This window comes from Canis lupus, chromosome 6 (assembly GCF_048164855.1).
Source record: "Canis lupus baileyi chromosome 6, mCanLup2.hap1, whole genome shotgun sequence".
NCBI lineage: Eukaryota > Metazoa > Chordata > Mammalia > Carnivora > Canidae > Canis > Canis lupus.
In genome coordinates this window covers 26450232-26478065 of record NC_132843.1, presented here as the reverse complement: position 1 = coordinate 26478065, position 27834 = coordinate 26450232, and the positions used below count along the sequence as shown (strand labels likewise).

Here is a 27834-nt window from a genome sequence, read left to right as displayed (position 1 = left end):
CTTAAAGTACACAGAATCAGAAGATACTCCCCCGTGGGTTTTTCTTTCTTTTTTTTTTTCTTTTTTTTTTTGTTGTTGTTGTTTTGTTTTGTTTCGTTTTGTTTTGCTTTTTGATTTGTTTCCTTCCCCCACCTTTTTTTCCCTTTCTTTCTTTTTCTCTTTTTCTTCTTTTTTTTCTTTTTTTCTTCCTTTTTTCTTTTTTCTCTTTCTCTTTTCTTTCCTTCTTTCTCTCCTCTCTTTTTCTCCTTTTCCCAATACAACTCGCTTTTGGCCACTCTGCACTGAGCAAAATGACTAGAAGGAAAACCTCACCTCAAAAGAAAGAATCAGAAACAGTCCTCTCTCCCACAGAGTTACAAAATCTGGATTACAATTCAATGTCAGAAAGCCAATTCAGAAGCACTATTATACAGCTACTGGTGGCTCTAGAAAAAAGCATAAAGGACTCAAGAGACTTCATGACTGCAGAATTTAGAGCTAATCAGGCAGAAATTAAAAATCAATCGAATGAGATGCAATCCAAACCAGAAGTCCTAACGATGAGGGTTAACAAGGTGGAAGAACGAGTGAGTGACATAGAAGACAAATTGATGGCAAAGAGGGAAACTGAGGAAAAAAGGAGGCAAACAATTAAAAGACCATGAAGATAGATTAAGGGAAATAAACGACAGCCTGAGAAAGAAAAACCTACGTTTAATTGGGGTTCCCGAGGGTGCCGAAAGGGACAGAGGGCCAGAATATGTATTTGAACAAATTCTAGCTGAAAACTTTCCTAATCTGGGAAGGGAAACAGGCATTCAGATCCAGGAAATAGAGAGATCCCCCCCTAAAATCAATAAAAACCGTTCAACACCTCGACATTTAATAGTGAAGCTTGCAAATTCCAAATCTAAAGAGAAGATCCTTAAAGCAGCAAGAGACAAGAAATCCCTGACTTTTATGGGGAGGAGTATTAGGGTAACAGCAGACCTCTCCACAGAGACCTGGCAGGCCAGAAAGGGCTGGCAGGATATATTCAGGGTCCTAAATGAGAAGAACATGCAACCAAGAATACTTTATCCAGCAAGGCTCTCATTCAAAATGGAAGGAGAGATAAAGAGCTTCCAAGACAGGCAGCAACTGAAAGAATATGTGACCTCCAAACCAGCTCTGCAAGAAATTTTAAGGGGGACTCTTAAAATTCCCCTTTAAGAAGAAGTTCAGTGGAACAATCCACAAAAACAAGGACTGAATAGATATCATGATGACACTAAACTCATATTTCTCAATAGTAACTCTGAACGTGAACGGGCTTAATGACCCCATCAAAAGGCATAGGGTTTCAGACTGGATAAAAAAGTAGGACCCATCTATTTGCTGTCTACAAGAGACTCATTTTAGACAGAAGGACACCTACAGCCTGAAAATAAAAGGTTGGAGAACCATTTACCATTCGAATGGTCCTCAAAAGAAAGCAGGGGTAGCCATCCTTATATCAGATAAACTAAAATTTACCCCGAAGACTGTAGTGAGAGATGAAGAGGGACACTATATCATACTTAAAGGATCTATCCAACAAGAGGACTTAACAATCCTCAATATATATGCCCCGAATGTGGGAGCTGCCAAATATATCAATCAATTAATAACCAAAGTGAAGAAATACTTAGATAATAATACACTTATACTTGGTGACTTCAATCTAGCTCTTCCTATAGGTCTTCTAAGCACAACATCTCCAAAGAAATGAGAGCTTTAAAGGATACACTGGACAAGATGGATTTCACAGATATCTACAGAACTTTACATCCAAACTCAACTGAATACACATTCTTCTCAAGTGCGCATGGAACTTTCTCCAGAATAGACCACATACTGGGTCACAAATCGGGTCTGAACCGATACCAAAAGATTGGGATCATCCCCTGCATATTCTCAGACCATAATACCTTGAAATTAGAACTAAATCACAACAAGAAGTTTGGAAGGACCTCAAACACGTGGAGGTTAAGGACCATCCTGCTAAAAGATGAAAGGGTCAACCAGGAAATTAAGGAAGAATTAAAAAGATTCATGGAAACTAATGAGAATGAAGATACAACCGTTCAAAATCGTTGGGATGCAGCAAAAGCAGTCCTAAGGGGGAAATACATCACAATACAAGCATCCATTCAAAAACTGGAAAGAACTCAAATACAAAAGCTAACCTTACACATAAAGGAGCTAGAGATAAAACAGCAAATAGATCCTACACCCAGCAGAAGAAGAGAGTTAATAAAGATTTGAGCAGAACTCAACGAAATCGAGACCAGAAGAACTGTGGAATAGATCAACAGAACCAGGAGTTGGTTCTTTGAAAGAATTAATAAGATAGATAAACCATTAGCCAGCCTTATTAAAAAGAAGAGAGAGAAGACTCAAATTAATAAAATCACGAATGAATGAGAAAGGAGAGATCACTACCAACACCAAGGAAATACAAACGATTTTAAAAACATATTACGAACAGATATACGCCAATAAATTAGGCAATCTAGAAGAAATGGACGCATTCCTGGAAAGCCACAAACTACCAAAACTGGAACAGGAAGAAATAGAAAACCTGAACAGGCCAATAACCAGGGAGGAAATTGAAGCAGTCATCAAAAACCTCCCAAGACACAAGAGTCCAGGGCCAGATGGCTTCCCAGGGGAATTCTATCAAACGTTTAAAGAAGAAACCATACCTATTCTCCTAAAGCTGTTTGGAAAGATAGAAAGAGATGGAGTACTTCCAAATTCGTTCTATGAGGCCAGCATCACCTTAATTCCAAAAGCAGACAAAGACCCCACCAAAAAGGAGAATTACAGACCAATATCCCTGATGAACATGGATGCAAAAATTCTCAACAAGATACTGGCCAATAGGATCCAACAGTACATTAAGAAAATTATTCACCATGACCAAGTAGGATTTATCCCCAGGACACAAGGCTGGTTCAACACCCGTAAAACAATCAATGTGATTCATCATATCAGCAAGAGAAAAACCAAGAACCATATGATCCTCTCATTAGATGCAGAGAAAGCATTTGACAAAATACAGCATCCATTTCTGATCAAAACTCTTCAGAGTGTAGGGATAGAGGGAACATTCCTCAACATCTTAAAAGCCATCTATGAAAAGCCCACAGCAAATATCATTCTCAGTGGGGAAGCACTGGGAGCCTTTCCCCTAAGATCAGGAACAAGACAGGGATGTCCACTCTCACCACTGCTGTTCAACATAGTACTGGAAGTCCTAGCCTCAGCAATCGGACAACAAAAGGACATTAAAGGCATTCAAATTGGCAAAGAAGTCAAACTCTCCCTCTTCGCCGATGACATGATACTCTACATAGAAAACCCAAAAGCCTCCACCCCAAGATTGCTAGAACTCATACAGCAATTCGGTAGTGTGGCAGGATACAAAATCAATGCCCAGAAATCAGTGGCATTTCTATACACTAACAATGAGACTGAAGAAAGAGAAATTAAGGAGTCAATCCCATTTACAATTGCACCCAAAAGCATAAGATACCTAGGAATAAACCTCACCAAAGAGGTAAAGGATCTATACCCTAAAAACTATAGAACACTTCTGAAAGACATTGAGGAAGACACAAAGAGATGGAAAAATATCTCATGCTCATGGATTGGCAGAATTAATAATGTGAAAATGTCAATGTTACCCAGGGCAATTTACACGTTTAATGCAATCCCTATCAAAATACCATGGATTTTCTTCAGAGAGAACAAATTATTTTAAGATTTGTGTGGAATCAGAAAAGATCCCGAATAGCCAGGGGAATTTTAAAAAAGAAAACCATATCTGGGGGCATCACAATGCCAGATTTCAGGTTGTACTACAAAGCTGTGGTCATCAAGACAGTATGGTACTGGCACAAAAACAGACACATAGATCAATGGAACAGAATAGAGAACCCAGAAGTGGACCCTGAACATTATGGTCAACTAATATTCGATAAAGGAGGAAAGACTATCCACTGGAAGAAAGACAGTCTCTTCAATAAATGGTGCTGGGAAAACTGGACATCCACATGCAGAAGAATGAAACTAGACCACTCTCTTGCACCATACACAAAGATAAACTCAAAATGGATGAAAGATCTAAATGTGAGACAAGATTCCATCAAAATCCTAGAGAAAAACACAGGCAACACCCTTTTTGAACTTGGCCACAGGAACTTCTTGCAAGATACATCCACGAAGGCAAAAGAAACAAAAGCAAAAATGAACTATTGGGACTTCATCAAGATAAGAAGCTTTTGCACAGCAAAGGATACAGTCAACAAAACTCAAAGACAACCTACAGAATGGGAGAAGATATTTGCAAATGACATATCAGATAAAGGGCTAGTTTCCAAGATCTATAAAGAACTTATTAAACTCAACAGCAAAGAAACAAACAATCCAATCATGAAATGGGCCAAAGACATGAACAGAAATCTCACAGAGGAAGACATAGACATGGCCAACATGCACATGAGAAAATGCTCTGCATCACTTGCCATCAGGGAAATACAAATCAAAACCACAATGAGATACCACCTCACACCAGTGAGAATGGGGAAAATTAACAAGGCAGGAAACCACAAATGTTGGAGAGGATGCGGAGAAAAGGGAACCCTCTTACACTGTTGGTGGGAATGTGCACTGGTGCAGCCACTCTGGAAAACTGTGTGGAGGTTCCTCAAAGAGTTAAAAATAGACCTGCCCTATGACCCAGCAATTGCACTGTTGGGGATTTACCCCAAAGATACAGATGCAATGAAACGCCGGGACACCTGCACCCCGATGTTTCTAGCAGCAATGGCCATGATAGCCAAACTGTGGAAGGAGCCTCAGTGTCCATTGAAAGATGAATGGATAAAGATGTGGTTTATGTATACAATGGAATATTACTCAGTCATTAGAAATGACAAATACCCACCATTTGCTTCAACGTGGATGGAACTGGAGGGTATTTTGCTGAGTGAAGTGAGTCAGTTGGAGAAGGACAAACATTGTATGTTCTCATTCATTTGGGGAATATAAATAATAGTGAAAGGGAATATAAGGGAAGGGAGAAGAAATGTGTGGGAAATATCAGAAAGGGAGACAGAACGTAAAGACTGCTAACTCTGGGAAACGAACTAGGGGTGGTAGAAGGGGAGGAGGGCAGGGGGTGGGAGTGAATGGGTGACGGGCACTGGGGGTTATTCTATATGTTGGTAAATTGAACACCAATAAAAAATAAATTTAAAAAAATCTTAAAAAATAATAAAAAATAATTTTAAAAAATAACCTATGTTCCCTTTTTCTTCCCTTATGTCAGGCTTTCTATGCACATTAAAATTCAACTTCATATTTTTGAAGCAACAGGACACCAAATTTTGATTTTTATCAAGTTTTTTTTTTTTTTTTACATGAAGGTCATGGATTGTGCACATAAGAACAAGTTACCACTTACATGCAGCTAGTAGGTGTCAGATGCCGTCTTAAGTATGTTACCTGTATCAGCTCTTTTACTTCCCACAGTAACCCTCTGATGGAGAAGACTTCTTATTCATACCTTACAGATACCTGTACAGAGGCTTGAGGCCAGGCTGGGACTTTGGACTTCACTGCTGGAGCTCACAAAGACCAGGGTATGCATCTGTTATATCCTAGATGCCCTGCTGGGTGCTGAGATCTAGAGGGTGAACTATATACAGTGCAGCCACCGAGGAGCTTATTGGCACACTAATAACTATACCATGAGGCTGTGAATGCAAGTGTACTGACAGGGAAAGTGATGAACGGAAGGGAAAAGCTTATGACTGCCGTTCCCTTGGAGGATACATAGGATTTGAAAAACCACTGGTGTTTTTGGTTTTCAAAAACCTCACTCTGAAAATTAGAGGAAAATAAGCATTTTCTCCCTCAGGTTCCTTAATGGTGGTGCTTTTCAGATTTTGAGTTAGCAGAGAATCTCGAAATTCAGATTACAATTCAATAGGCCTAGGGTGGGATCTGAGACTCTGCCTTTCTAGAAACTTCTAGAGGATGCTGCTGGTCTGGGGACCACACGGAGTGTTGCAAGGCACAAGGCACATGATCTGCTTTCAGAGGTCTTCCACAATCTGCTATATGGTAATCGGGCCTGCACTTAGATGTGTCATTCACTCAGACGATCCTAAGTGAAGTAAACTCATTTACAGCTCAGACCTTGCTACCAAGAATGGGCCAAAGCAAAATTAAGGAGCTCAAGTCCATTCTTGGGCCACATTTTCCATTATTTCTCCTCGTTCCCCTCACATCTCTAATATCCTAGTAGTCATGTACTCATCCAGAGTTTCAGGTCCTTAGGGAAAGCTCTCTGCTTTCCAAGAAGCTATGTACTTAATTAACTAATCTGTGCAAATATATTAGGGAGTGCTAATCACAAACATTTGTTATTTCTGCTCTGCCAACCTAAATGGCTGGTTCTGGATCTTGTAACACTGGCACCCTCAATGAAGCCACTTATTTTCCCTTACATAGAGAACAGACTCTGCTGAATTGACCATATATATATCCACTATGATTGAGAGTCCGGAGGACGCTCAGATTAACTACCAAGTAGTCTCTCTAAAGCAAAAAAGGAACAAAAGACTTAAGTAGTTTGCAAAAGCTAAGTATTAAAGTAAACTCTAGTATACTTGAACTATCGTTTTGCCTCAAAGTAGCAGGTTAGGCTTTTGGGATTGCCAATACTTTCTAACCACACGCCTGGACAAGTCCTGATGACTTCTCTAAGTGCACTTGCATTTTCAAACCGAGGGCAAAGAAGTGACCAATGATGCCAGAATATTAAGAGTCCCCTCATCTTTGGTGGGCTATACACCAAAAATGGTTTAACCAACTTTTTGAAATCCTGTGCATCTTTTCGTGGGAAACAGGAGGTTGTTACAATTCAACATCTTTATGAATTAAAGGGACCTTTGAGAACTACTTGGGGAATTCAACTATCATTTGTAAACCTGCCTGCTATAAAGAGCATTGGACCTGTAATAAAATTCCCTGGGACTGAGGTTTTCCCCCTTATGTGAAGTGTGGGTATAACATTTAAACTTTGGGCTCCAGTTTTTTTGGTTTTCTGTCAAGTGCAGTGATTTAGCATGTTGCTGCTATGTATAAGAATTCTTAAGCTATTGCAAATTCCTATGTAAATGGAAAATACTCCTGTTCATCACTTTTTAAATAATTGAATTTGAACACATCTCCCTTGTCCTGAACCTGAGTATTAGTTATAGGATGAGGAAATGTCAAAGTAGAATCAATCCTAGGGAAAACCAATGGCTAAGAAAGAATGGGAGAGAATGCACACCTGAAGGGATCTTGTGGATGTGGCCTTGAGTATGACCCTCACTGGCCCTTGTGAAGCCTACTTGTTGCCTCTCCTGTGGTCTGTGATCTCGCAAACCCCCTGGTTTGACCACCATATCTAAAGATTGGCAGTGGAGGGCGGGGGGGGGAACAAAGAACAAAACTATGACCACAAGTAGAACTTTACATGTTAGCTTTAGGTTGAATGCCAGTAGCTATCACAGATTGTTGTTAGGAATTTCATGCTTTATAGACATCATTGCACTTAACGCATCATTGCACTTAACGAGGGTTTAAGATTCTTATTTCTTTCAAATCTTTTGGATCCTCCCAGGAAAAGCTAGTTTTTGTGCCTCCTTGTCCTTCTCATCCCACAAAGTGCTTCCTTTCTGCTCTGCATGGGGAGAGCTAATGCATCCCCTGCCTTCCCGTGAGCACCATGTACCTGAGAGCCAGGAGGATGCAGGTTTCTTGTTTCTGCCTGTATTTGGGGGCAGCTCAATACAACTCACTGCTGGACTGGGTCAGTAGTCCTGCTTTTTCCAGATCTTCCCTTATCTCTGACAGGGTAAGCAATAGGACCTCTGTTATAGTCTAGGCAGACTCACAGAGAGGACACAAGGCTAACTACTACACGCGTGGGGGAAAAGGAAGCTCAGCAAGGTATCCGAACGGGTGCTCTTTGAAATGTGCCTACTCTGCCAAAAAAAATCACTCTACTTTCATATTTTGTGCTGCAATAGCATTGCAGTCTTCATCGGTTAAACGGAAGTCTGAATCTTACCATTACTTCTGCCTTTTTCAATTCAAATAATTCAATGTGCCAAGGTAATATCAAAATGATGTGTTTTCCACATGTTTTGAAAACTTTATGGATTCTCCAAAGAAAAGTCCAATTCCCATTATATTTTGTTCTAAGAAAGATGGATTAACAAGTACCTTTTGGAATGCTGAGATTTCTTATGGAGAAAACATAGGTATTTTTTGTAAGGTGCCTTCCCAGTTGAGGATGTTAGAGGTCACAGGTGAATTGAGTCGTTTTGGATTGCACTTTAAGCAGAGCTGGGACAAGACCCAGGTCCTCCTACAATCAATGTAAGTGGACTTGTTAATAAGAATAGTAAGAATGATGTTGTGCCTAACTTGTAAAGACTTTAAAAGAAGACCATTGTTTAAGGGGGCAGAGACAAGCATTCTTTGTCTTAACTCCTAAGTCACGCTAATTTTTCTTTTGAATGTTTTGGTAGATGTTGCTACTTTCTCTTGGTTTGACTATCATTTCTCTAATACTTTAATTCTTCGCAAACGGAATTTTAACTTCCTCTTCGTTCTTTTAATCACTAGAATCTCTATTCATGATCGTTAGTAGACAATTTGTATAGTTTTTCAGATTGGGAAATCAAAGTATAGAAGTATCCCACAGTCACAGAAAATTAATAACAAGTTACTAACTACCTAACATTTAAAAACAAACTCCCCGAAATGTGAAAAAAAATCCAGAAATACACAGGGCTTTCAGATTCCAAGAGCAACGCTTACAACACTAAACTTTGCAAGAATAGGGTGTTAAAAATCTCTTTCCTTTGGGATGGGCCACAAACCCCATGGGAAAATATGACTCAAAGGGACTTAGGCTTGAGGCCAAAGCTTGTAGAACACAATTGTTTTACCCATCCTGCATGGCTCACCTGCGTCAGATTGCTCAACAAGGCACACTCTGAAGGTGTCAAAGGACTCTTAAAAACCCCACCCAAAGTCCCTGTCTGGGCGAATTACCATGAATAGCATCAACAAAGACACTCATATAAGCAGTTTAGGACAGAAAAACAACCTAATATCTCTTCTGCAAGATAACCCAGACTCAGATTCACAACTCAGCTCAAGCTAGTGTCCATGGTGATGGGTCAGCACAGCGACAGGCTCCAAAAGGGGAAAAGAAGCTACACATTCTTGAATATAGTTATATTCCTCGTGGTCTATGAGGCTAATTGTGAGAGCCCTTGGTAAGCAGTACCAGGAGCCTCTTGTTCCTTTCAAAAGACAAACAATAGCTCTGCAGGACAGACATTTCTTGTTTCTGGGTACAACTTGATTCCAAAACCCTAATCAGTTCTTCTAATTCAAAACATCAGCCTCCTGGGCTGAGCCTCCCTCTATCAGATTGTCTGTCCTAGAGTTCACAAAGCATTCCTTCCACAATAAAAGGACCAAGTGGTTCCTAAACAGAGAAAGTGCCCTATAGTTCAGCTGTTTAATTTTAGTACAAGTTCAGAAACATCAGTGTAGAAGTACCTGCACTTTGTCTACAGTTTAAAACCAGTATTTGGGGGAGAAAAAAGAATCCCCAGGGTATCAGTGGTTCACTTTGAAGGGATACCTGGATGAAAGGCAGGGTAGGAGGAAAAATCCTATCCTGGGATTTTTATAGATAATGCTTTTTTTTTTCTAATGAAAAAGTGATCTACAGTAGGATTCAAGATAAAACATATTGTAACATCTGTCAGGATTAGAAGTCGTTTTGTAGCATTCCACCATTTACCTTCCCTAACACCTACTAGAGTACCCTATCTTTTCCCACCAGAAAACCATTACCTCTAGGTCTTATCAAATGCTTACCAAAATCTGCCAGCTGCTCAACCTTTACGCCATGTGTAAAGTGTAGGTTCTCCCAGAGATATTGGTAGCAGGTATTAAATACCTTAAGCAAAAAGGATAAAGTTCCAACAGTGGACTTTCAGAAATTATTCAGAGAGAGAGAGCATTTCTTTCCCCCAACCCCCAGTATGTTTCCCACAGTAAAGATGGCAATTATAGGGGTCTCCCAAACTGCGGACCAGTGTGACCCAGAGAGTCCTACTTGACTACCCATTTTCCCAGCATGGAAGAAAACTTTCATCTGTATTTTTTCTATCTACAAAGCAGTGGTGTCAGAAAATGACAAAACAACTCCAAATACTGAATGCTTAGGGGTCAAGTACTGTGCTCAAACCAGAGGACGTGAAGAGCCATATGAGTCCATCCCCATCTCCAACCAATTTATGTGCTGGGGAGGCCCATGTGTGGGGAATTAAGGCAAACTGCAATGAGTCCCCTGACTTATCCTGGATGGGTGGGCCTGCAGGAGGTGGGGGGAGGTAACAGGAAGATTGGAAAGGCTTTCCAGAACAATCTTTCTCACATGTTAATCCATAACACCTGAGAATCTTATTACAGCACAGATTCTGATTGAGAATGTCTGTAAGGGAAATGTAGCTTCAGCATTTATAGGATGCTCCCAGGTGATGCAGATGTCACGGGTCCATGGAGCAGCAAAGACCTTGAGGAATTAACACCTGAGATAAGACAAAGGCTGAGCCTGGATCCATTAAAGAAGCATCCCAGGCAGAAAAATGTGCAAAGACATTATAGCTAGAAACATTATCCTGGATGTGAGAAACAACATTCAACATGCTAAGGAAAATGTTTATGTGAAATAGTGTTGAACGTGAATACAGTCAATGAGAGCTTTACACAAAAAAGGAAATTGTATTTTGTTTTGTTTTTGTAATAGTTGCACAGAGGTGGTAAGATTAGGAGTGGCTCCCCTCACGCTCCTCCCTCATCTTTTTCAAACTTTCCCTAATGTGTCTTATGTTGTTTTTATTAAAACAACAACAAAAGGATAAATTAGTTTCTCCTCCATGTGGCGGTAAGGGGAATTCTGTACTGGGGTGTCTTTTGACAAAATGACCATGTGGCTTCCTCCAATTTGGGATTATGTGATGAGACAGGATACACAGCTACTGAGTAACTGATGACTCGGTTATGATCACTACCTAAAGATGTGTATTTTTGAAGAAAGCATATTTTAGAAAAATAGTTGAGTAATTTAAAACATTAAAGTATATTTTATAATCTATTTATAATCTTTCTATTTTATAATCTATTTTTATAATCTATAGTATATTTGCCTGGGAGAAAAATGCAGGAGGAATTATACAGAATCCTGACAGAAGGAAAAACTCCAAACATTGTGTCTTTTGACTTCACAGAACAAAGAGTAGTGCCCTGATGAGGCATTCATTGCTTGGTGTCCCAGAACATACCACTGCCCCAGGCAAGAGGGAGACCTTAATGTTTCTGAGGAGCAGAAGGGAAGGCTGTGGTTGAGGACATAGAGCCACAAGTCTCTAAGATATACCCTCAATGGTTCCATTTCCAGGGCATAAAAGGGACTCTCAAAATTAACATCACCTTTCTTCCAAATTAGTTGTGTTGCAGTAAACTACAGATATAATATTTAGTCCACTGCCCTCTCTGAAGACCATTAAACAAATCTTATGACTGTGTCACTATACATAATACAGTCCTCATAGAGACTTATACGTTATCTGAGTCTTACAAGAATCCTGCGAGACAAACCAGACTCCACTATCTCTATCTGACAGATGAGAAAACTCCATTTGAGGGATGTTGATTTAAGGATGTTAAGTAACATCTCCAAAGACACTCAGTCAGCAGCAGAACTAGTTTTAAGTATAAGGCCTTCTGATGATCTTGCTCCAGTTCCAGAATTCTTTCTGTGATACAACACCATACGTTTTTTTTTAAAGATATATTTATCTCTTTTAGGGGGTGGGAGGGGCAGAGAGGGAGAGGGAGAGAGTGTTTCAAGCAGGCACCGTGCTGAACGTGGAGCCTGGTGCGGGCTTGATCTCATGACCCCGAAATTACGACCTCGAAATTACAACCCAAGATCATGACCTGAGCTGAAACCAAGCTTTACTGAGTGCCACCCAGGAGCTCCACAACTTCTAAAAAACAAGGGGGCAGGCATAAGGAAGTGAGGATTTCAAACTCGAAAGGAATTGAAATCTATAGAACTTTTTGTATAACTTTTTAAAACTCAGAATTCCACAAGAGCAGTTTGGAATTTGCCATAGGCTCAAACTATATGTCCTCTGTTCAGTTTTAAAGGAACCTAGGAATATAAATAGATAAATATGTGGTGCTGGCATTTAAATACTCTTATGAAACTTACAATACACGAAATAAAGAAACACAAGAGATTTGCTGGTGATGTGAGGGCCAGGACGTGCATGCCACCCAATTTATGGGTTATTAGTGAAGGGAAAACCAGCATGTTATTTATAATAGGTTGTCCAGTTAGTCCTTCTGAGAGTCTTTTTCAACCTTACATTTGTCTTATTTTGTTAAATATGTACATTATAAAACAATATTAGAAATGGTCATTTCAGATTCTCACAAGAAGAAAACGGAAATAGTTGCTTACCACAGATATTTCGTCAAAAGGAACTTAGGTATTATCTTATAATCTTATCTTATAAATCTTCTTAGGTATTAAAGAGAGTTTTAAGGATTATTTCAACATGGTATTAAACCAAGACATCCATTTATGTGTGAACAAGTAAATCCTCCGCTTCAGGGCTTCTCAAACTTCCCTGTGCACGTGAATCACCTACAGATCTTGTTAAAGTGAGGACCAATTGAGAAGATCTGGGGTGGAGCCTAAATTCTGCATTTTAAGATGCTCATAGGCAACGCTGAACTGCAGGTCCTGGGACATCACCTGACTAGTGTGGCATCATTGGAATCCCCTGGGAATGAACTTCCCTGGACTCATTCAACATCCTGGAACATTGATAAGCAATGTCACATAGATGTGCTTGGTGCTTTCTCACATATTCTACTTGCTAATAATTTACCCATCGATGGATCTATTCTATTGGAAGGTCTTGAAAGAATAGAAAGAATACAATTACAATATCTTACAAAATAAGATTGCTGATTTTCTAGTTCGGGTTTACTTTTCATTTCCCCTCTTAATTAGGTAAGTTGTGCAGAAAACTCAGATAATGGTTTGGATATTTATTTATTTATATTAATTAATTTATTAATTTATTTATTAGTAGGTGAAGGCAGCTCAGACATTCTAATCTGTTATTTTGGACATATAGTCTCAGATCAAATATTTTACAGACCAGGAAAGCTAGGCATTTTGAGACAAAGTAGGTCCCTATTATGGGACAGAAGTAGGGTTGTGAATTTAGCAAAAACAAAAAAAGAGAAAAGAAAAATAAAACCAAATTTTGAACGACCAAAAAGATGGGATACCTAGTTAAGTTTGAAAGTTAGATAAAAGATTCTTTTTTTTTTTTAGTATGAGTGTACCCTATATAATACATAGATGTAATATATACTTCTAAAAAATTCATTGTTGGTCTAAAATTCAGATTTAACTGGGCATCCTGTATTTAGCCTGGCAACCCAAGATAAACGCCACCCCCCTTCCCCAAGATCCTAACTTACCCCAAAGGGCTGAGAGAACAGATAACTGGCATGGAAAATGAACAGACCCACTGACAGTATTGTTTAAACATTCCAACTGCATAGAGAACAGCTCTCTGGATTTGCCAATAACACATAGAGCACGCGGTCACTACTGCTGCTGATGTGTGGAAACTCCTTTTAGAAGATTTGTGCCCAGAAGACCACATTTAAGAAAACAAAATTATGATAGAAGGCAAGCCGGAAGTGAAGCTAACAAAAGTCTTCTATCAACAGTTTCCTTTTGGGGGAAGAATGCAGGAGAGCAATGCAGAAAGATTTTCCTTCTAGCTCCCTCTCTCTTTTCTACTTTTGGAGACTGAAGAAGATCAGTGGGAAAGGCAGTGGTTTCTAGGTTAGAATCAAGAAAGGTGCTTCTTAATAGGTCCAATCCTGGCAAGCTGAAGAAAAGTAAAAAAGAAGGAAAGAAAGTATAAGGTGGTGGCAGGCACGCTCTCACCTCTTGCTCACTAGTTGTTGAAAGCAGCCTTACCAGCTTTTAAAGAGGGTAATCTAGTTTTCTGGTTTCACTTTTACGTATGACATCTGACAGATAGCTTCAGATAATTCAGCAGTTAAAACTAAAAGAAATTGCCTTGTTTCCCACCTGCCTTTTCTGGCTTATTTTCCCTTCTCTTACCAACTACAAATACCAATAGTCATTCTGGTCATGTCATTTATAATGCCTGAGTGTTCTGCCTCTGGTCAAGCAATTAAAAATTATGAATTTCTTACTCTGGTAAAAATATAGTAAAATCTAATTAGTTCTTAATTTTGGAACTTTTTTTTTACTCTAATTTTTATTTTAATTCCAGTTAGGGGCAGCCCTGGTAGCTCAGCGGTTTAGCGCCGCCTTCAGCCCAGGTTGTGATCCTGGACACCTGGGATCTAGTCCCACATAGGGCTCCCTGCATGAAGCCTGCTTCTCCCTCTGCCTGTGTCTCTGCCTCTGTGTCTCTTGTGAATAAATAAATAAAATCTTAAAAAAATTCCAGTTAGTTATGGGGCACCTGGGTGGCCAAGTTGGTTGAGCATCCAACTCTTGATTTCTGCTCAGGTCATGATCAGGTCATGACATTGAGCCCCCAATGTGGGGCTCAGCACTGGGCAGAAAGCCTGCTTAGGATTCTTTCTCTCCTTTTCCCTCTGCCCCTTCTCCATGGGCTCCCCTACCCCCCACCGCTCACATGCTCTCTCTCTCTCTCAAAAAAAAAAAACTAGTTAGTTACATGTAGCATATTAGTTTCAGGTGTGCAATATAGTGATTTGACACTCCTATACATCCCTCGGTGCTCATCATAAGTGCTCGCCTTAATTCCCATCACCTATTTAATTCATTCCTCTACCCACTTCCCCCCTGGTAACTATCAGATTATTCTCTATAATTAAGAGTCTGGGATGCCTGGGTGTCTCAGGTCATGATCCCGGGGTCTGGGATCGAGTCCCACATCAGGGTCCCAGCAGAGAGCCCTCTTCTCCCTCTGCTTGTGTCTCTCATGAATAAATAAATAAAGTCTTTAAAAAAAAAAGTCTTTCTTGGTTTGTCTCTCATTTTTTCCTCTTTGCTTGTTTGTTCTCTTTCGTAAATTCTACAAATGATTAAAGGCAGGTATTTGTCTTTCCTGACTTATTTCACTTAGCATTATACTCTTTAGTTCCATCCACATCATTGTGAATGACAAAATTTCATTCTTTTTCACAACTGAATAGTGTGTGTGTGTGTGTGTGTGTGTGTACCATGACCTCTTTATCATCAATCGACATTTGAGCTGTTGCCATATCTTGGCCATTGTAAATAATGCTGCTATGAACATAGAGATGCACAAGTACCTTTGAATTAATTAGTGTTCTTATATTCTTTAAGTAAATAGTAGTGTGATTGCTGGATCATAAGGTAGTTCTATTTTTGAGGACCCTCCATACTGTTTTACTTTGAAACTACTCTAGTGACAGCTACATGTGTTATATTCATGGCACAGGCTATATTAAACAAAATGGAATTAGTAAAATGTGAACTCTAAATTATGATAAGGGAGGAAAGTTACTTTTCACTTGAACTGGTTACATAGTCTGTCTTTAGTTGTGCCACTTCATCCTTCTCCCCAGTTATTCTATCAGGAGCAAGAATGGGTTAATAGTCCAATATCCTAGGATAGGGTTAAATATCTTTTTTTTTTTTTTGCTTTGTTTATAGGAATTATTTAGCTGATCTCAGGTACCTCAAACTTTACATTGTTTATAATGCATTGTTTGATCTAGTGAAAAAGGAACCCTAACCACCATTTTTGGTTTCTAAATTGCAAGTGTACTGATTCTGGAAGGGATGAAGAGGACCAGTTATATATACAACCCTTAAAATTGCTCTTAATCTAAGTGAAACTCATTTGCAGTCGGTGGCATTAACAAGTCATCAAAAAGAGGAAGTTCTCTTAACTGAAGGAAATTTTATGAGGCAACACTTAAAAAAGTAAGACAAGTTCCTATCAATGTAGTTACTGTTCTTTCAAATATTCTTTCTATTTGAATAGAATAGAAAGAATATTTTTCGGTCCAGCCTTGGGCAGAAGGCAAATAATTTGAATTTCTAGATCATAATCTCATGTGTTTTTGAATCTGGAAATTTCAAACTAAGTTGTCCATGGCATATTGTCAGCCTCTAGTGATGTAAGTGACTGTATGAAAATCTGCTTATTATTTAATGAGCACTTCTTTTACAAATAGTAATTGATCTTAAATATATACAAGAGAAAAAATATATATATACAAGCATAGTGCTATTTTCAAAAACAGCACATTACCACACCATGTTTTAAGTGTATAGAGTGACAGTTAATGAAAAATCTCAAATCTGGGGCCCAGGTGGCTCAGTTGGTTAAGTGGCTGCCTTAGGTCAGGTTGTGATCCCAGGGTCCTGGGATCAAGCCCTGAGTAGAGCTTCCTGCTCATGAGGAACCTGCTTCTCCCTATGCTCCTCTCCCTGCTCATGCTCTCTCAATAAGTAAAAATCTTAAAAAAAAAAAAAAAAAAAAGTATGACTGAAGCTCAATTAAACCATTTTGAACACTTAGGTTTGCATTTTGTATAATTTTCAGGGATCCCAAAATATTGTTCTTCTTTTGATGTTTCCAACCATTAAAAAAATACCAAAACCAGTTTTAGTTCATAGAACATACAACAGACCAGTGGGCCATAGTTTGTTAATCTGCAAAACAGATGCAGCCATGTGTTTCAACTCAGTGCAAGCCTAGTGCCATTACACGAAGTTTGTCAGTAGTCATTTTTGAAGTATGTAGATGATTAGGTTTTACTAGGAGGCAATTTACCAATAATCATATTCTATAACTCTGGTGTAACAAATCACAATTCTGAAGACTTCTCTTGAAATTTATGGTGGCAAATGTGGAGCAAAAATTTGTGTGATTAATAGATTCAAAATACTATAGCCAGATTTTCCTGATTAAGGAGAATAAATTCACTTAAGTATTTAAGAGGGTTGCAGGTAAATATATGAGTTTTATTATTTTATTCTCTGTGGTCTCCAGTGGGTGAAGGCTGCAGAAAATACTCTGTGGATGGAATGTGTGGTGAAGGAGACCCTGAAGTAGAGACTGAAGGACTATTTAGTAAAGAAGTTGTACAGGGCATTTACATTTTTGTTGAATGGTGATGAATCTATATGGGCTCCTAAAACAAGAGAGTTTATGCTTCTATAATTTGGGCAAAGATTCTCAAACTCCCTACTTTAGTTATCTGGATAAGAATCTAATGATGGCTCGGATTTGTGGGCGTTGGCCCAGTCCAAAGGTTGATTACTTAAGAGTAAAGTCAAGTGAGAGCATGATGTATGTAAATAGTTTCTCCTATTTTATTTTATTAAGATTTTACTTATTTGATGGGGAGAGAGAGAAAGAGAGCAAGCAAACACAAGGTGGGGGAGCAGCAGAGGGAGAGGAAGAAGCAGATTTCCTGCTGAGCAGGGAGCCTGATGTGGTCTCTATCCTAGGACCCTGAGATTATGACCTGAGCCACCCAGGCACTCAGTTTCTCCTGTTTTAAGGAGAAAGCAGAAAATTAGAACTGAACTTATCTAGCCAAAACCTCCAAGCAAGATTATACCCAACCCTATTCAAGAAACAGCTGCATGATATAATAGACTCTGGACAAGACGTTTGGAGTATCATTTAGTTTTGGGACTTGTGTTTTTTAGCACTTGGGAATTCTATCTATCCAGTTCTGTTTAGGCCCTGATATGCTAATAAGACCAAAGGGCTGGGGGGTGCCTGTGTGGCACAGTCATTTAAGCTTCTGACTCTTGATTTCAGCTCAGGTCCTGATCTCAGGGTCCTGAGATCGAGTTCTGCCTTGGGCTCCACAGTCATTATATAGTCTCATATTCTCTCTCCCTTTCCTCTGTCCCTCCCACTCATGCTCGCGCTCGCTCGCTCTCTCTCAAATAAATAAATAAATCTTAAGAAAAAAAAATCAAAGGGCTGTATAAATTTAAGGTAAAAAAAACTGGATGATTCTCATCTGTTTTCAAAAACTTGAGAGTTTCTAAAATTGAGATGACACACCTTCTTTGTACCTCACTCCTTTTGTCCTACTTGTAAATACTGCAGACCTAGGTTTACACTATCCTCTGATTAACAGTTTCTGATGAATCTGGATTAGACCCAGTCGTCTAGACTACATTTCAGCCTTTCAATATCTTACTCTTCCCAAAAAAGGGATGGGGATTTCAGAAGTGCATCCTTAGTCCTTTTCTAAGCTACACAGAAATGAGAATGGGTTCATTTACATCATTTTGGCCTTTGGAAATTCTTATTAACATTTATTTTTCATGGTATCTGTCAAAGAACACAACCAACTTCTCATTTCTATTTTTTTTCCAACTTCTCGTTTTTAAATATGCTATTTAAATACATTTGTGCTATTTTTAAAAAGATTTTATTTATTTATTCATGAGAGAGAGGCAGAGACACAGGCAAAGAGAGAAGCAGGCTCCATGCAGGGAGCCCGAAGTGGGACTCGATTCCAGGACTCCAGGATCACACCCTGAGCTGAAGGCAGATGCTCAACCGCTAAGCCACCCAGGTGTCCCTCACTTGTGCTAATTTTAATAAAGGCCAATGACAATAAAAGCTGTTTAAGTATTAAAGTGCTATTTGTCCTGTGCTCTGAAATAACTCTTCTAGCTTCATGGATTCGTTTAGGCATCTGTATAGTTGGATTTTTTTTTTCCCATAATAATTGGCAGAGAGCAAACTTATGAAGTGAAACTTTGATCCGTGAGAATGCAGTTAGGTATAACAATTACTAGTTAAATTGTCTTTAAATTATTTTATGCTAAAAAAAAATTGCTAACTTATTTTATGTAAAACTGTAAATGAACAAATGAGCTACCATTTTACAGCACTTAAGAACTGAAACAGACCTTCAGGTCCTACATATCCAGAATATCTGTCTTGGAAACTAACGAAACTGTATGTACTCAGGATGCTTTGCTTACAAATGTTCTCCCCACCTTTTGAAAATGTTCAGTATAAACGAGTAGCATCCAGAGCATGAAAGGTCTTATCCTCTGTGCTATGGCTGCTGCAGACACAAAGGCCCCTAGGAGAGAATACCAAGCAGGGTACCTAGGGGCTATGAGAGAGTCCAACAAAGTTCCATAGCTGACAACATCGAATGCTTGCTGTGCGCCAGGCACTGCTGTTCCCCCTTAAAGAAACAGCATGGGGAAGGAAGCATTTAGGCAATGATGGAAAGAGTCATGGGAATATAAAGAATAATGAAAGAAAGGAGAGGTATAAAAACTGAAGTTAATAGCAATAAAAATAAGAAAGAAGTTTATTTAAAAATCTGTGTATACTTTAAGACAGGTTATTTTATTAGGGTCAGGTATGCCTTAGGAAATTTTTTTTTTTAAGAAATCATTGGTTAATAGCAAAATTTCTTGCAAAATCTTAGGTATGATTTCTATTTCAATAGATCCTTGAATCCAGCACTGAGCCTGTAACCAAACAGTATTTGACTTCTCCGTATTCAAAGTTTATGGGCTCTCAAATTCGTCCTCTCTACTTCACATAATTGAAATAACCCTAAGGAGTCGGTCCTCTCCAATTGCTTCTTTTTATGTGCCTCCCACGGAGGAAATTACAAGATGCCTCCTTGGCTTTGTGTTTCCCCTTCTAACAGGAGAGAGCACCAGTAATGAAGCTGGTAGGATAGGTGCTGGAAAAGGGATGGGCTTCCATAAGCAAGCAAATCCTGATCACATACTCAAATATGCTTTCAAAAGGAGTGGAAGAGTGCGCGTCAAGAAGCACTGGATGTAATTACTTCCTATCGCCCGGGCTCCGCCTTGGAGTGCAGCCTGCTGACTCACCAGGCTGCTCCCAGTTAGTTTCTGCTGGGTTTCCCCACGGCCTGCGCACGTGAGTCATCATGGGAATGAAAGTTTCTACCCGTCTCCTTAACAACCGTGCAGAAACCAGGCATGACAGTGAACTTCGATCTTTCCAGTAAGAACCGGACCTAAGGCAAGAGAGGGTGAAAGATGATGTGGCAGGTGTCACCGCCAGCCAAGCTGCCAGATGACAGTCCCCCGCCCTAGGGCGTTCGTCAGCAACACTCCAGTTTCAGCGTCATCCCCCCCACCCGCCCAAGTAGTTAAGCTGGCATCTTGTCGAGCATCGCTTGCAGCTGCTGGCCACTGAACTCTGTTTTTTTTTTTTTTTTCTTTTTTTTCCCCCACGTCAGTAATGCTCAAACTTTGCTGCACAATGAAATTACCTGGAGATTAATAAAACATAACAAATCCGATGCTTGGCTCGCACCTCCGAACTGTCTGATTTAAATGAGCTGGGATGACATGTGGACATCAGGACTTTTCCAAAGCTCCGCAGGTAATTCTATCAGGCAGCAAAGTTTGGGAACCTCTGCACTGGACAAGCCTCACTCCTCCCCAAGCAAGTGAACCTTGCCAGTTTAGCATAACTACTGACCACCTACCTACCCGGTGGCCTCCCAACCTGTCTCAGAGACCTACTGACACTTAGTCCCCTGATAACTCAGGGTGGCAGCCGCAAAGAACGCTAGCGAAGCAGAGCAAGGGGGCATTTTTAGCAGGAACACTGTCTAGACAAGGACCATCTCCGCCCTTAGCTTTCTAAAAACTTCGCCAAATTTAGTGCTGGGGAAGCATCTCAGATGGCGCTATTCTTACTGTTACCTTTTGATCTCTGTTCTGTTTCATTCCACAGAGTCCTGTTCGGCAAAGCTGCAAGCCTCGGGTCCTCTCAGATTAGAAGCAGGTGCTGCGTCAAGGCACGGCCGAGACGCGAGTGCACGCTCCCCCCGGCCGGCCGCGCCGAGCCCAGCCGCCGCCTCGCAGCGCGGCCCCGGGGTAGATACTATGTTAATCAAGAAAGTTCTTCCGTCTCCTCGCGGGAGGGCGGGTGCAGGTTCGAACGCTTAACCCTTCATTTTACGTGACTGCCTCGGAGCGCGTCTCGTGACCTCCTCTTGCTTCGCGGGCCTGGACCACGTTCCACGGTTTCGGAAGAGAGGACGTGAGCAAGTGATGGAGAGAAGCCGCAGGGAGGGGACAGCAGGGTTGGCTGGTGCCGGGCTGAAGGGACGGCTACTGTTCAGAATATTAATTACTCCACGCGCTACTGACCCGGCGAAGACTAGCAGAAGGGGACGGGGGGTTAAGACAAAGGCTCCTCCGGATCGAATGGCTGCAGCGCCCCTTCCTCCGAGGTTAGGGCTCTGCCTTCTGCGCTGGGCGGCACTTGGCACGGGAGCGACAAAGTGACTCAAGGGGTGACCAAACCCACGAGCCCTTTCGGGGTTTGAAAGTCTGCATTACCGAGCGCTCCAGATTGGGGGGGGGGGTCTTTCGGTGCCCACCCCTCCTTGCAGCCCTTTGTGGGATTTCTGGGCTCTGGCGCAGCCCTTCTAAGGGTGGACTGAAGAATTTGCTACGGAAGCAGAGTGGGGAGTCGCCGAGGAGCCCTCGCCCTGCGCCCTGGGCTCCCTGCAGCAGAACCCCTTGGGCTCAGAATAACAACCCGCTCTCTTTTCCCCAGACTCGGCTCCCGAGCCCTGGGCGTCAGAAGCACCAGCGGGAGCCGGAGTTGGACTTGGGGGGCGGACAGAGGGGCTCATCTCCGCCGGAGGGCAAGCTCCCGGGGCGGCTGCAGGACCGGGGGGCCAGGGTTTGATCCCCAACCCGCCAGCGCCAGCGCGCTGCACTTCCTGGTCTGCCCCTGCCAGCGCCCTGGGTTCTCAGTCCCGGCGCCCCGAGTCGGGCGCCCCCCGGTCTGCGCGCGCCGGACGCGCACCCCCAGGCCCCCTCTGCGCCAGCGCCAAGTGTCCCGGTCCCGGCCGGCCCCGGCCCTCACCCCGGAGCTAGTCCACTCGGCTTCTGCCAGCGTGGCAGTCCGACTCCCTCCCCTCTCCCCGGGGGCGCTGCGCCGGGCTACGGAGGAGAGGTGCAGCCCGCGGGAAGGCGGCGGGTGCACACCCCGGAGCGGCGCCGCCGACCCCCGCACAACTTCTTGCGGGCACGGAGAGCCGGGGTCCCGCCGGCTCCGCGACGCGCGGACTGCAGCCCCCCGGCTGCGGGAGGAGGCGCGGCCAGCGCCGGCCTGGGAGGGACTGCGCCAGGGCAGGAGGTGTCGGGGTGCGCCAGGGCGGTACCGCTTTAAATGCACTTGACTCACCTGCTCCGGCGCCGCCGCCTCCTTCCCGTCCTGACAGCTGGGGGCTTTGTTTTCTCCACCCACCCGGCCGGCTGCGCTCCGCCCCCGCTGCCGCACGTGACTCGCCGTCTGCCACCGCCGCTCCGCTAGTGCCCCCGGGAGAGCCGGGCCCGCGCCACCCTTGCCCGAGGGTGCGGAGCGCAGGTGGAGACCCCAGCCCGGGACACGTCCGGGTCCGAGGTGACCCGTGGGCGGGCTGGCTGGAAGGTGGCACGCGGGTCAGGGCCCTTGGAAGCCAGAGTGAGTTGGTGACATGGAATAAAGTGCCAGCCACAGGGAGCTGGACTGCTGGGCCCCACCCAGGAGAAGGGAGGCCGGCACCCCTGAGAATGGGGTCTTGGAAAGGCGACGCCACACCTTGAATTAATCACCTGTGGCTGGGAGCCTGCTCGCCAACCGACGTGCTTCCGCCTCTTAGACCAGGTGTTTGTACTCCTACTCGGGGGGAACAATTGATAATAAAGGACAAACTAATTTTGTCGTGAACGTTGTTAATCAAACCAGGCAATTCTCAACCGGATAATACGACTGATAATGCAATCCTAGCAAGTTTTATTGAGGTTTCCAATCTGCTTTTTGGTGCTGTGGCTATTGGATTCTGTTTGGAAAACGGAATCCAGGCTGGAGAAGCTAACTACAGATTATTGATGTGGGCACTGGTCCATTTGGAACAGTACCTATTTTTAATGAAATGAATTGAGAAAATGTTCTGGCTTCAAGACCCAGCTTAGTTAGTATCTGCTGCTTTTGGAAGTGTTCCTGACCCTTGCTGCTCTCAACTGCACGAACCCGTTGTCTGAATCCTTCTTTTTGCCCTTGGAGAACACAAACATTACTTCCTCTCCCTGACCCCAACCCCACCCAATTGCAAGTCGGGGGAAAGAGTACCTCCTTCTCCGGAGCATCCTTTAAAGTGAAGTCTGCATAGTGAAGTGGCTTAGCACAGTGCTTCCCAAACTTTAATATGCAGATGGGTCACCCTGGGGGCCTTGTTTAAACTAAATTCTGATTGAGTAGGTCTGGAAGCCGGACTGCTATCCTGCATTTCTGGCAAACTCCCAGGTAATGTTAGTGCTGCTGGTTTTGAGGATCAAACTTTGAAGCAGAAAAGCTTAGAGCACCCACTCTGGCATTGGCCAACCTAATTTGAGTCCTGATGCATCACCTGATAACTCTGTGACGTTGGGCAAGGTTCTTAACATTTAAGCTCCCCAAGCTGTAAAATGGAAATACTACTAATATCCACCTCATAGGGTTGTCTCGAAGATTAAATGAGAAAACCTGTAAAAGACACCTGGTGTCTGGCACACATACCTAGGGTTCAGGAACGGTTTAGCTAATTAACTCTTGGGGTCTTCCTGGCAGGAGCAAAGCTAGCACAAAGCCCAACACGTAGTGGGAACAGCTAGGGGTTGAGGCAGCCAGTGCTAGAATGACAACTGCACCCTCAAAGTACCAAGCACTGGCCAGATGTGTAGAACAATTCTGTTGAGTAAATGGAAGACTACAATGTGGAGCAAATCATACATGTTTAAAAGTTCTTCTGCAAAACTTTAAATCTTGATAAATTAGTTCTGGGACGCTGAATTAAAAAATCATTTGCTTTTTATTACAGATAATGTCCAGCTGCCTGTCGCATGGGTCATCTATTTTAATATCTGAGAGAGTAAATGGATTGTTAAGGAGTAGTACATTTTTTATCCTCATTAAAAACCTTGAAATTTAAATTTAAATGAATTTATTAATGAAGATACGGTATTCTTAGCTCTCAAAATGAATGGGTCTTGTCATCATTGTTCTCATATCTCTCTTCCTTGCTTCTTCTCTCTCCAGCCCTAAGTATGAGTATTTCCTAAGATGTGTTTTTCTGCTTTTTATTTTCCTCATTTTTCTGCCATTTCCTTTGGAATTTTATTCATTTTTTTATTTTTATTTTTTTATTTATGATAGGCACACAGTGAGAGAGAGAGAGAGGCAGAGACACAGGCAGAGGGAGAAGCAGGCTCCATGCACTGGGAGCCCGACGTGGAATTCGATCCCTGGTCTCCAGGTTCGCGCCCTGGGCCAAAGGCAGGCGCCAAACCGCTGCGCCACCCAGGGATCCCCTTATTCATTTTTTTATGTTCAACTTTCAAGTGTATGGAGATTACTTCTGAATATATACCCACATTCTTAGCCTGTTTCCAAGCCCCATTTCCACATTACCAATGGCTTGCTAGGCGTTTCCAACTCAATTTCCCAGTCGCCTTAGAAGTTTCAGTGTATTCTAAATTGAACTCCTCCTCCTTCTCATAAAACTGATACCTCCTTGGTAATAAATCAAGATGGCAATTTGCATCGGGAAGCCCTTAGTGCTAATTCAGGGACCTGGCAAGGTGTGGGACACCCAATATAATCATCCCAGTACCTTCCCATTGCTCCCAGCTATTTCTCTGAGACTTCGCCTTCCATGGTGACTGAGGCTGATTCATGTATAAACACAACTTAACTGGTATAACAGCTACGTAAACAGCTAGGGGCTGCTGCACAAATGGTGATCAATGTCAGTTGAGCTGGTGAGACACTGTATCAGTCTGGGGAGGCTAGATTATGTTGATGTAACAAATACCACCAAAACCTCTGTGGCTTAATATGAGTTAATTTCCTGCTCCTGCAAAATCTCCAGGCAGCTCTCAGGGTGACTCATCATTGTAGCCTGCTTCATTCCAGTCACCTCTCTGTAAGCTCCATGGCAGGGGAAAGAGAGTATGGAAAACTGTGCACCAAACCTTAAATGTATTTACCCAGAAGAGACATGTCACTGGTCAAAGAAAGCCACGTGGTCATTAACTAATTTTAAGGGGGTTTGTACTCAGAAATAGGTTAAAAAAAAAAAAAAAAGAAATCTTGGTGAACAGGAGTATGCCTACCACAGAGATCCATTTAATGTAGAGGGGTTTGGGATGAAATTACACTGAAAATAGTGTAGTTATATAGTAGGGGATGAGCACAGATTACCAGTTTGAGGAGGGTATCCTGTTCTGTGTGGAGTATTTGGAAAAGCGTTATTGTTGTTTTTATTATTATATAATATAATTATGTAGGGAGATGCTTAAAAGGAAAAAAATTCTGTGTCTCTGCCTGTCAGGGTCACCTTATGATTTAGCCAAGGTCAGTCTACTCCAGGCATTGATCATTCAAGGTCTTCTGTGACCCAGGGGCCAGGAAATATCTTCCATCTTGATTATACCCTGGGAGACACACCAACCATTAAATAAGTAAAGTTACATCAACACAAGCAAATCTGCTAATTTTGCTGACACTGATGGTCACTCTCTACTGGAAGATTGAATACGTGTTCATGAAGAATGAAATATTTCCACAGGATCAACTTGTCCCATGTTTCTCCTACGATCACCTTAATTATGCCTTTGACATCTTCAAAGAAATGTTGAAATGTAGCCTTGTGAGTAAAAATCAGTCCAAAAAAAATCCATAGAAAAAAATCACTCATATCAGTGTGAGAAAAATAAAATCATGGTTTTCAATAAGCTTTGGGGGCCTTTTTTCTCTGAAAAGCAGAGATTCTATCAGCTAAACTTACTTCCTTCATCTCCCCACACTTCATAGGTTTATAAGAAGCATTGATGAATGAATGCTATTAAGTGCTAAAATGCTCTACAGATGTAGATTATTATAATATGTAGCTGGGCACTGAATAGTGCTTTGGATCCCAACAATTCTGTGCTGTCTCTGCCCACATCTGTCAGTGGCACCCCTTTTAAAACACTTGCCTCTCATTATTCCCAAACAAATATTCTTACATAACAGCGGCATCTTCCTAAAGCTAATATTCTGAGAACTTCAATCACACGTTTCCGCAAATATTGAAAATGTGGGATTAGAAAGGAGAAGCAGAGTCTATCAGTTAATCTTTTAAACTGTTTGCTCAAATCTTTTTCATTTTATCTGATTTATTTTTAGCTCTGAGTCCTTGCTGAGCTCTAATGCCTCTTTTAGTATAAATCATAACCTCAAGAGATACAGCGAACCACTTATAAATGTATCAGCTAGACCATGTAAGACTGGGATGGAGGTGTTCATTATCAAGCTATGATAGCATTTATCAAGATGAGTAGTGAAAGTGGCACAAGATGACAGCTTCACAGGGATCACTGCCTTGTGATGACTCTAGTGTCTAGTTACAGGGTAAATGTTGAAATAAGAAACAGTGCCACCTTCAAAGCACCCTATGAACTCCTATGAGTAAATATTCGTGAGTTAGCTAAAAAGTATTATTCTATAGATGAAGTTAAGGGGAGAACTTAAATGACTCACCCAAGTCCCAATTTTTAGTTATGTCCACTAGCAAAAACTATATCTCCATAACATAAAATGCCGGAAGGAAAAATGTTTATTATATGATATATATTGGTATATATATCACAGGCTATGTTTAATGTACATCAAAAGGGGCAAAATGTTACCTTGACACTTACAAAGCCACTGTATGAGCTGTCTATGATTCTATATGACATTGAAAAAAACCTCTCATATACAATGAAATAAGTTGGACATGAATATGTATATACGCTATTTAGAACAGATGTAGACCAGTTGTAGAAGAATCAGTACTTTCCATATTCAGCTTTTATTTTTAACACTGTACATCCTGAAGGCAGCAGATATAATTAATTAATTTGTTGATTAGTAGCTATCTCTTAAAGGGTGGAGTTATCTTCAAACTTATCTGCTTGGTCTCAGAGCCCAAGAGATGAAATCTCTTAAAGTTTTCTCTTGCAGCTCCATGAAGCGCAAATAGCTTTCTGAAGACCAATGGGATGACCACCAACTCACCTTGGGACCCTCTGGGACACAACACAGCCAATTTTTGCTAAATTTCTGGTTTATTGCATTTTCTTTGCCACTTCTCTATATCTTGTCCACACTGGTCAGCCAGAATGAGAATAATAGGAAATTGATTTCTTGCATTTCCTTAGAATCTTCTTTCTAATGGTCTTTGATTCTTCAGCCGAGATTTGCTCATCTTTGGCTTTTCTAATTTTGAAATTACTTCAACTTTCCTAAGTTGTAATCTATTCTGCAGTTTTGTGATGCCTTCTACTGGGGACTCTGTTATGTGCTAAGTTTACCTAAATGGTATTTGGTCTTAAGGGACTTAGAATATAGGGAAAGATGAATGAGTGCATAGTGTGGCTTGAGGTGTATTAAAAGGTATGAATAAAATGCTAGGAGAACACTGGACAGGCAGGAAGAAAGTTAGAGAAGGGCTTCCATTTATGTTGGGTCTTAAAGGATGAAGAAGAGAATACCAGGTGAGGTGTTTTGAGGTGAGACAGGGTATGTGGGCAGATATTCCAGAGAAGGAATGTGAAAGCAAATATGATCA

The 27834-nt window shown here is 41.6% G+C and overlaps 1 protein-coding gene across 8 annotated transcripts in view; it reads right to left on the bottom strand.

The window, feature by feature from the left end:
- Nucleotides 1–22499, bottom strand: part of MAPRE2 (microtubule associated protein RP/EB family member 2) — a 157430-nt gene extending 134931 nt beyond the window's left edge. For 2 of the 8 annotated variants that reach the window (XM_072829252.1, XM_072829253.1), the window contains exon 1: nucleotides 20909–21411. In XM_072829252.1, coding sequence (XP_072685353.1) covers nucleotides 20909–20932 — 24 coding nt within the window. In that variant the 5' untranslated portion in view covers nucleotides 20933–21411. Of the gene's footprint in view, nucleotides 1–20062; nucleotides 20212–20908; nucleotides 21412–22406 lie in introns of those variants that run through there. The other 6 variants (XM_072829255.1, XM_072829260.1, XM_072829254.1 and 3 more) reach the window with 6 other exon arrangements.
- Nucleotides 22500–27834: the final 5335 nt, after the last annotated feature.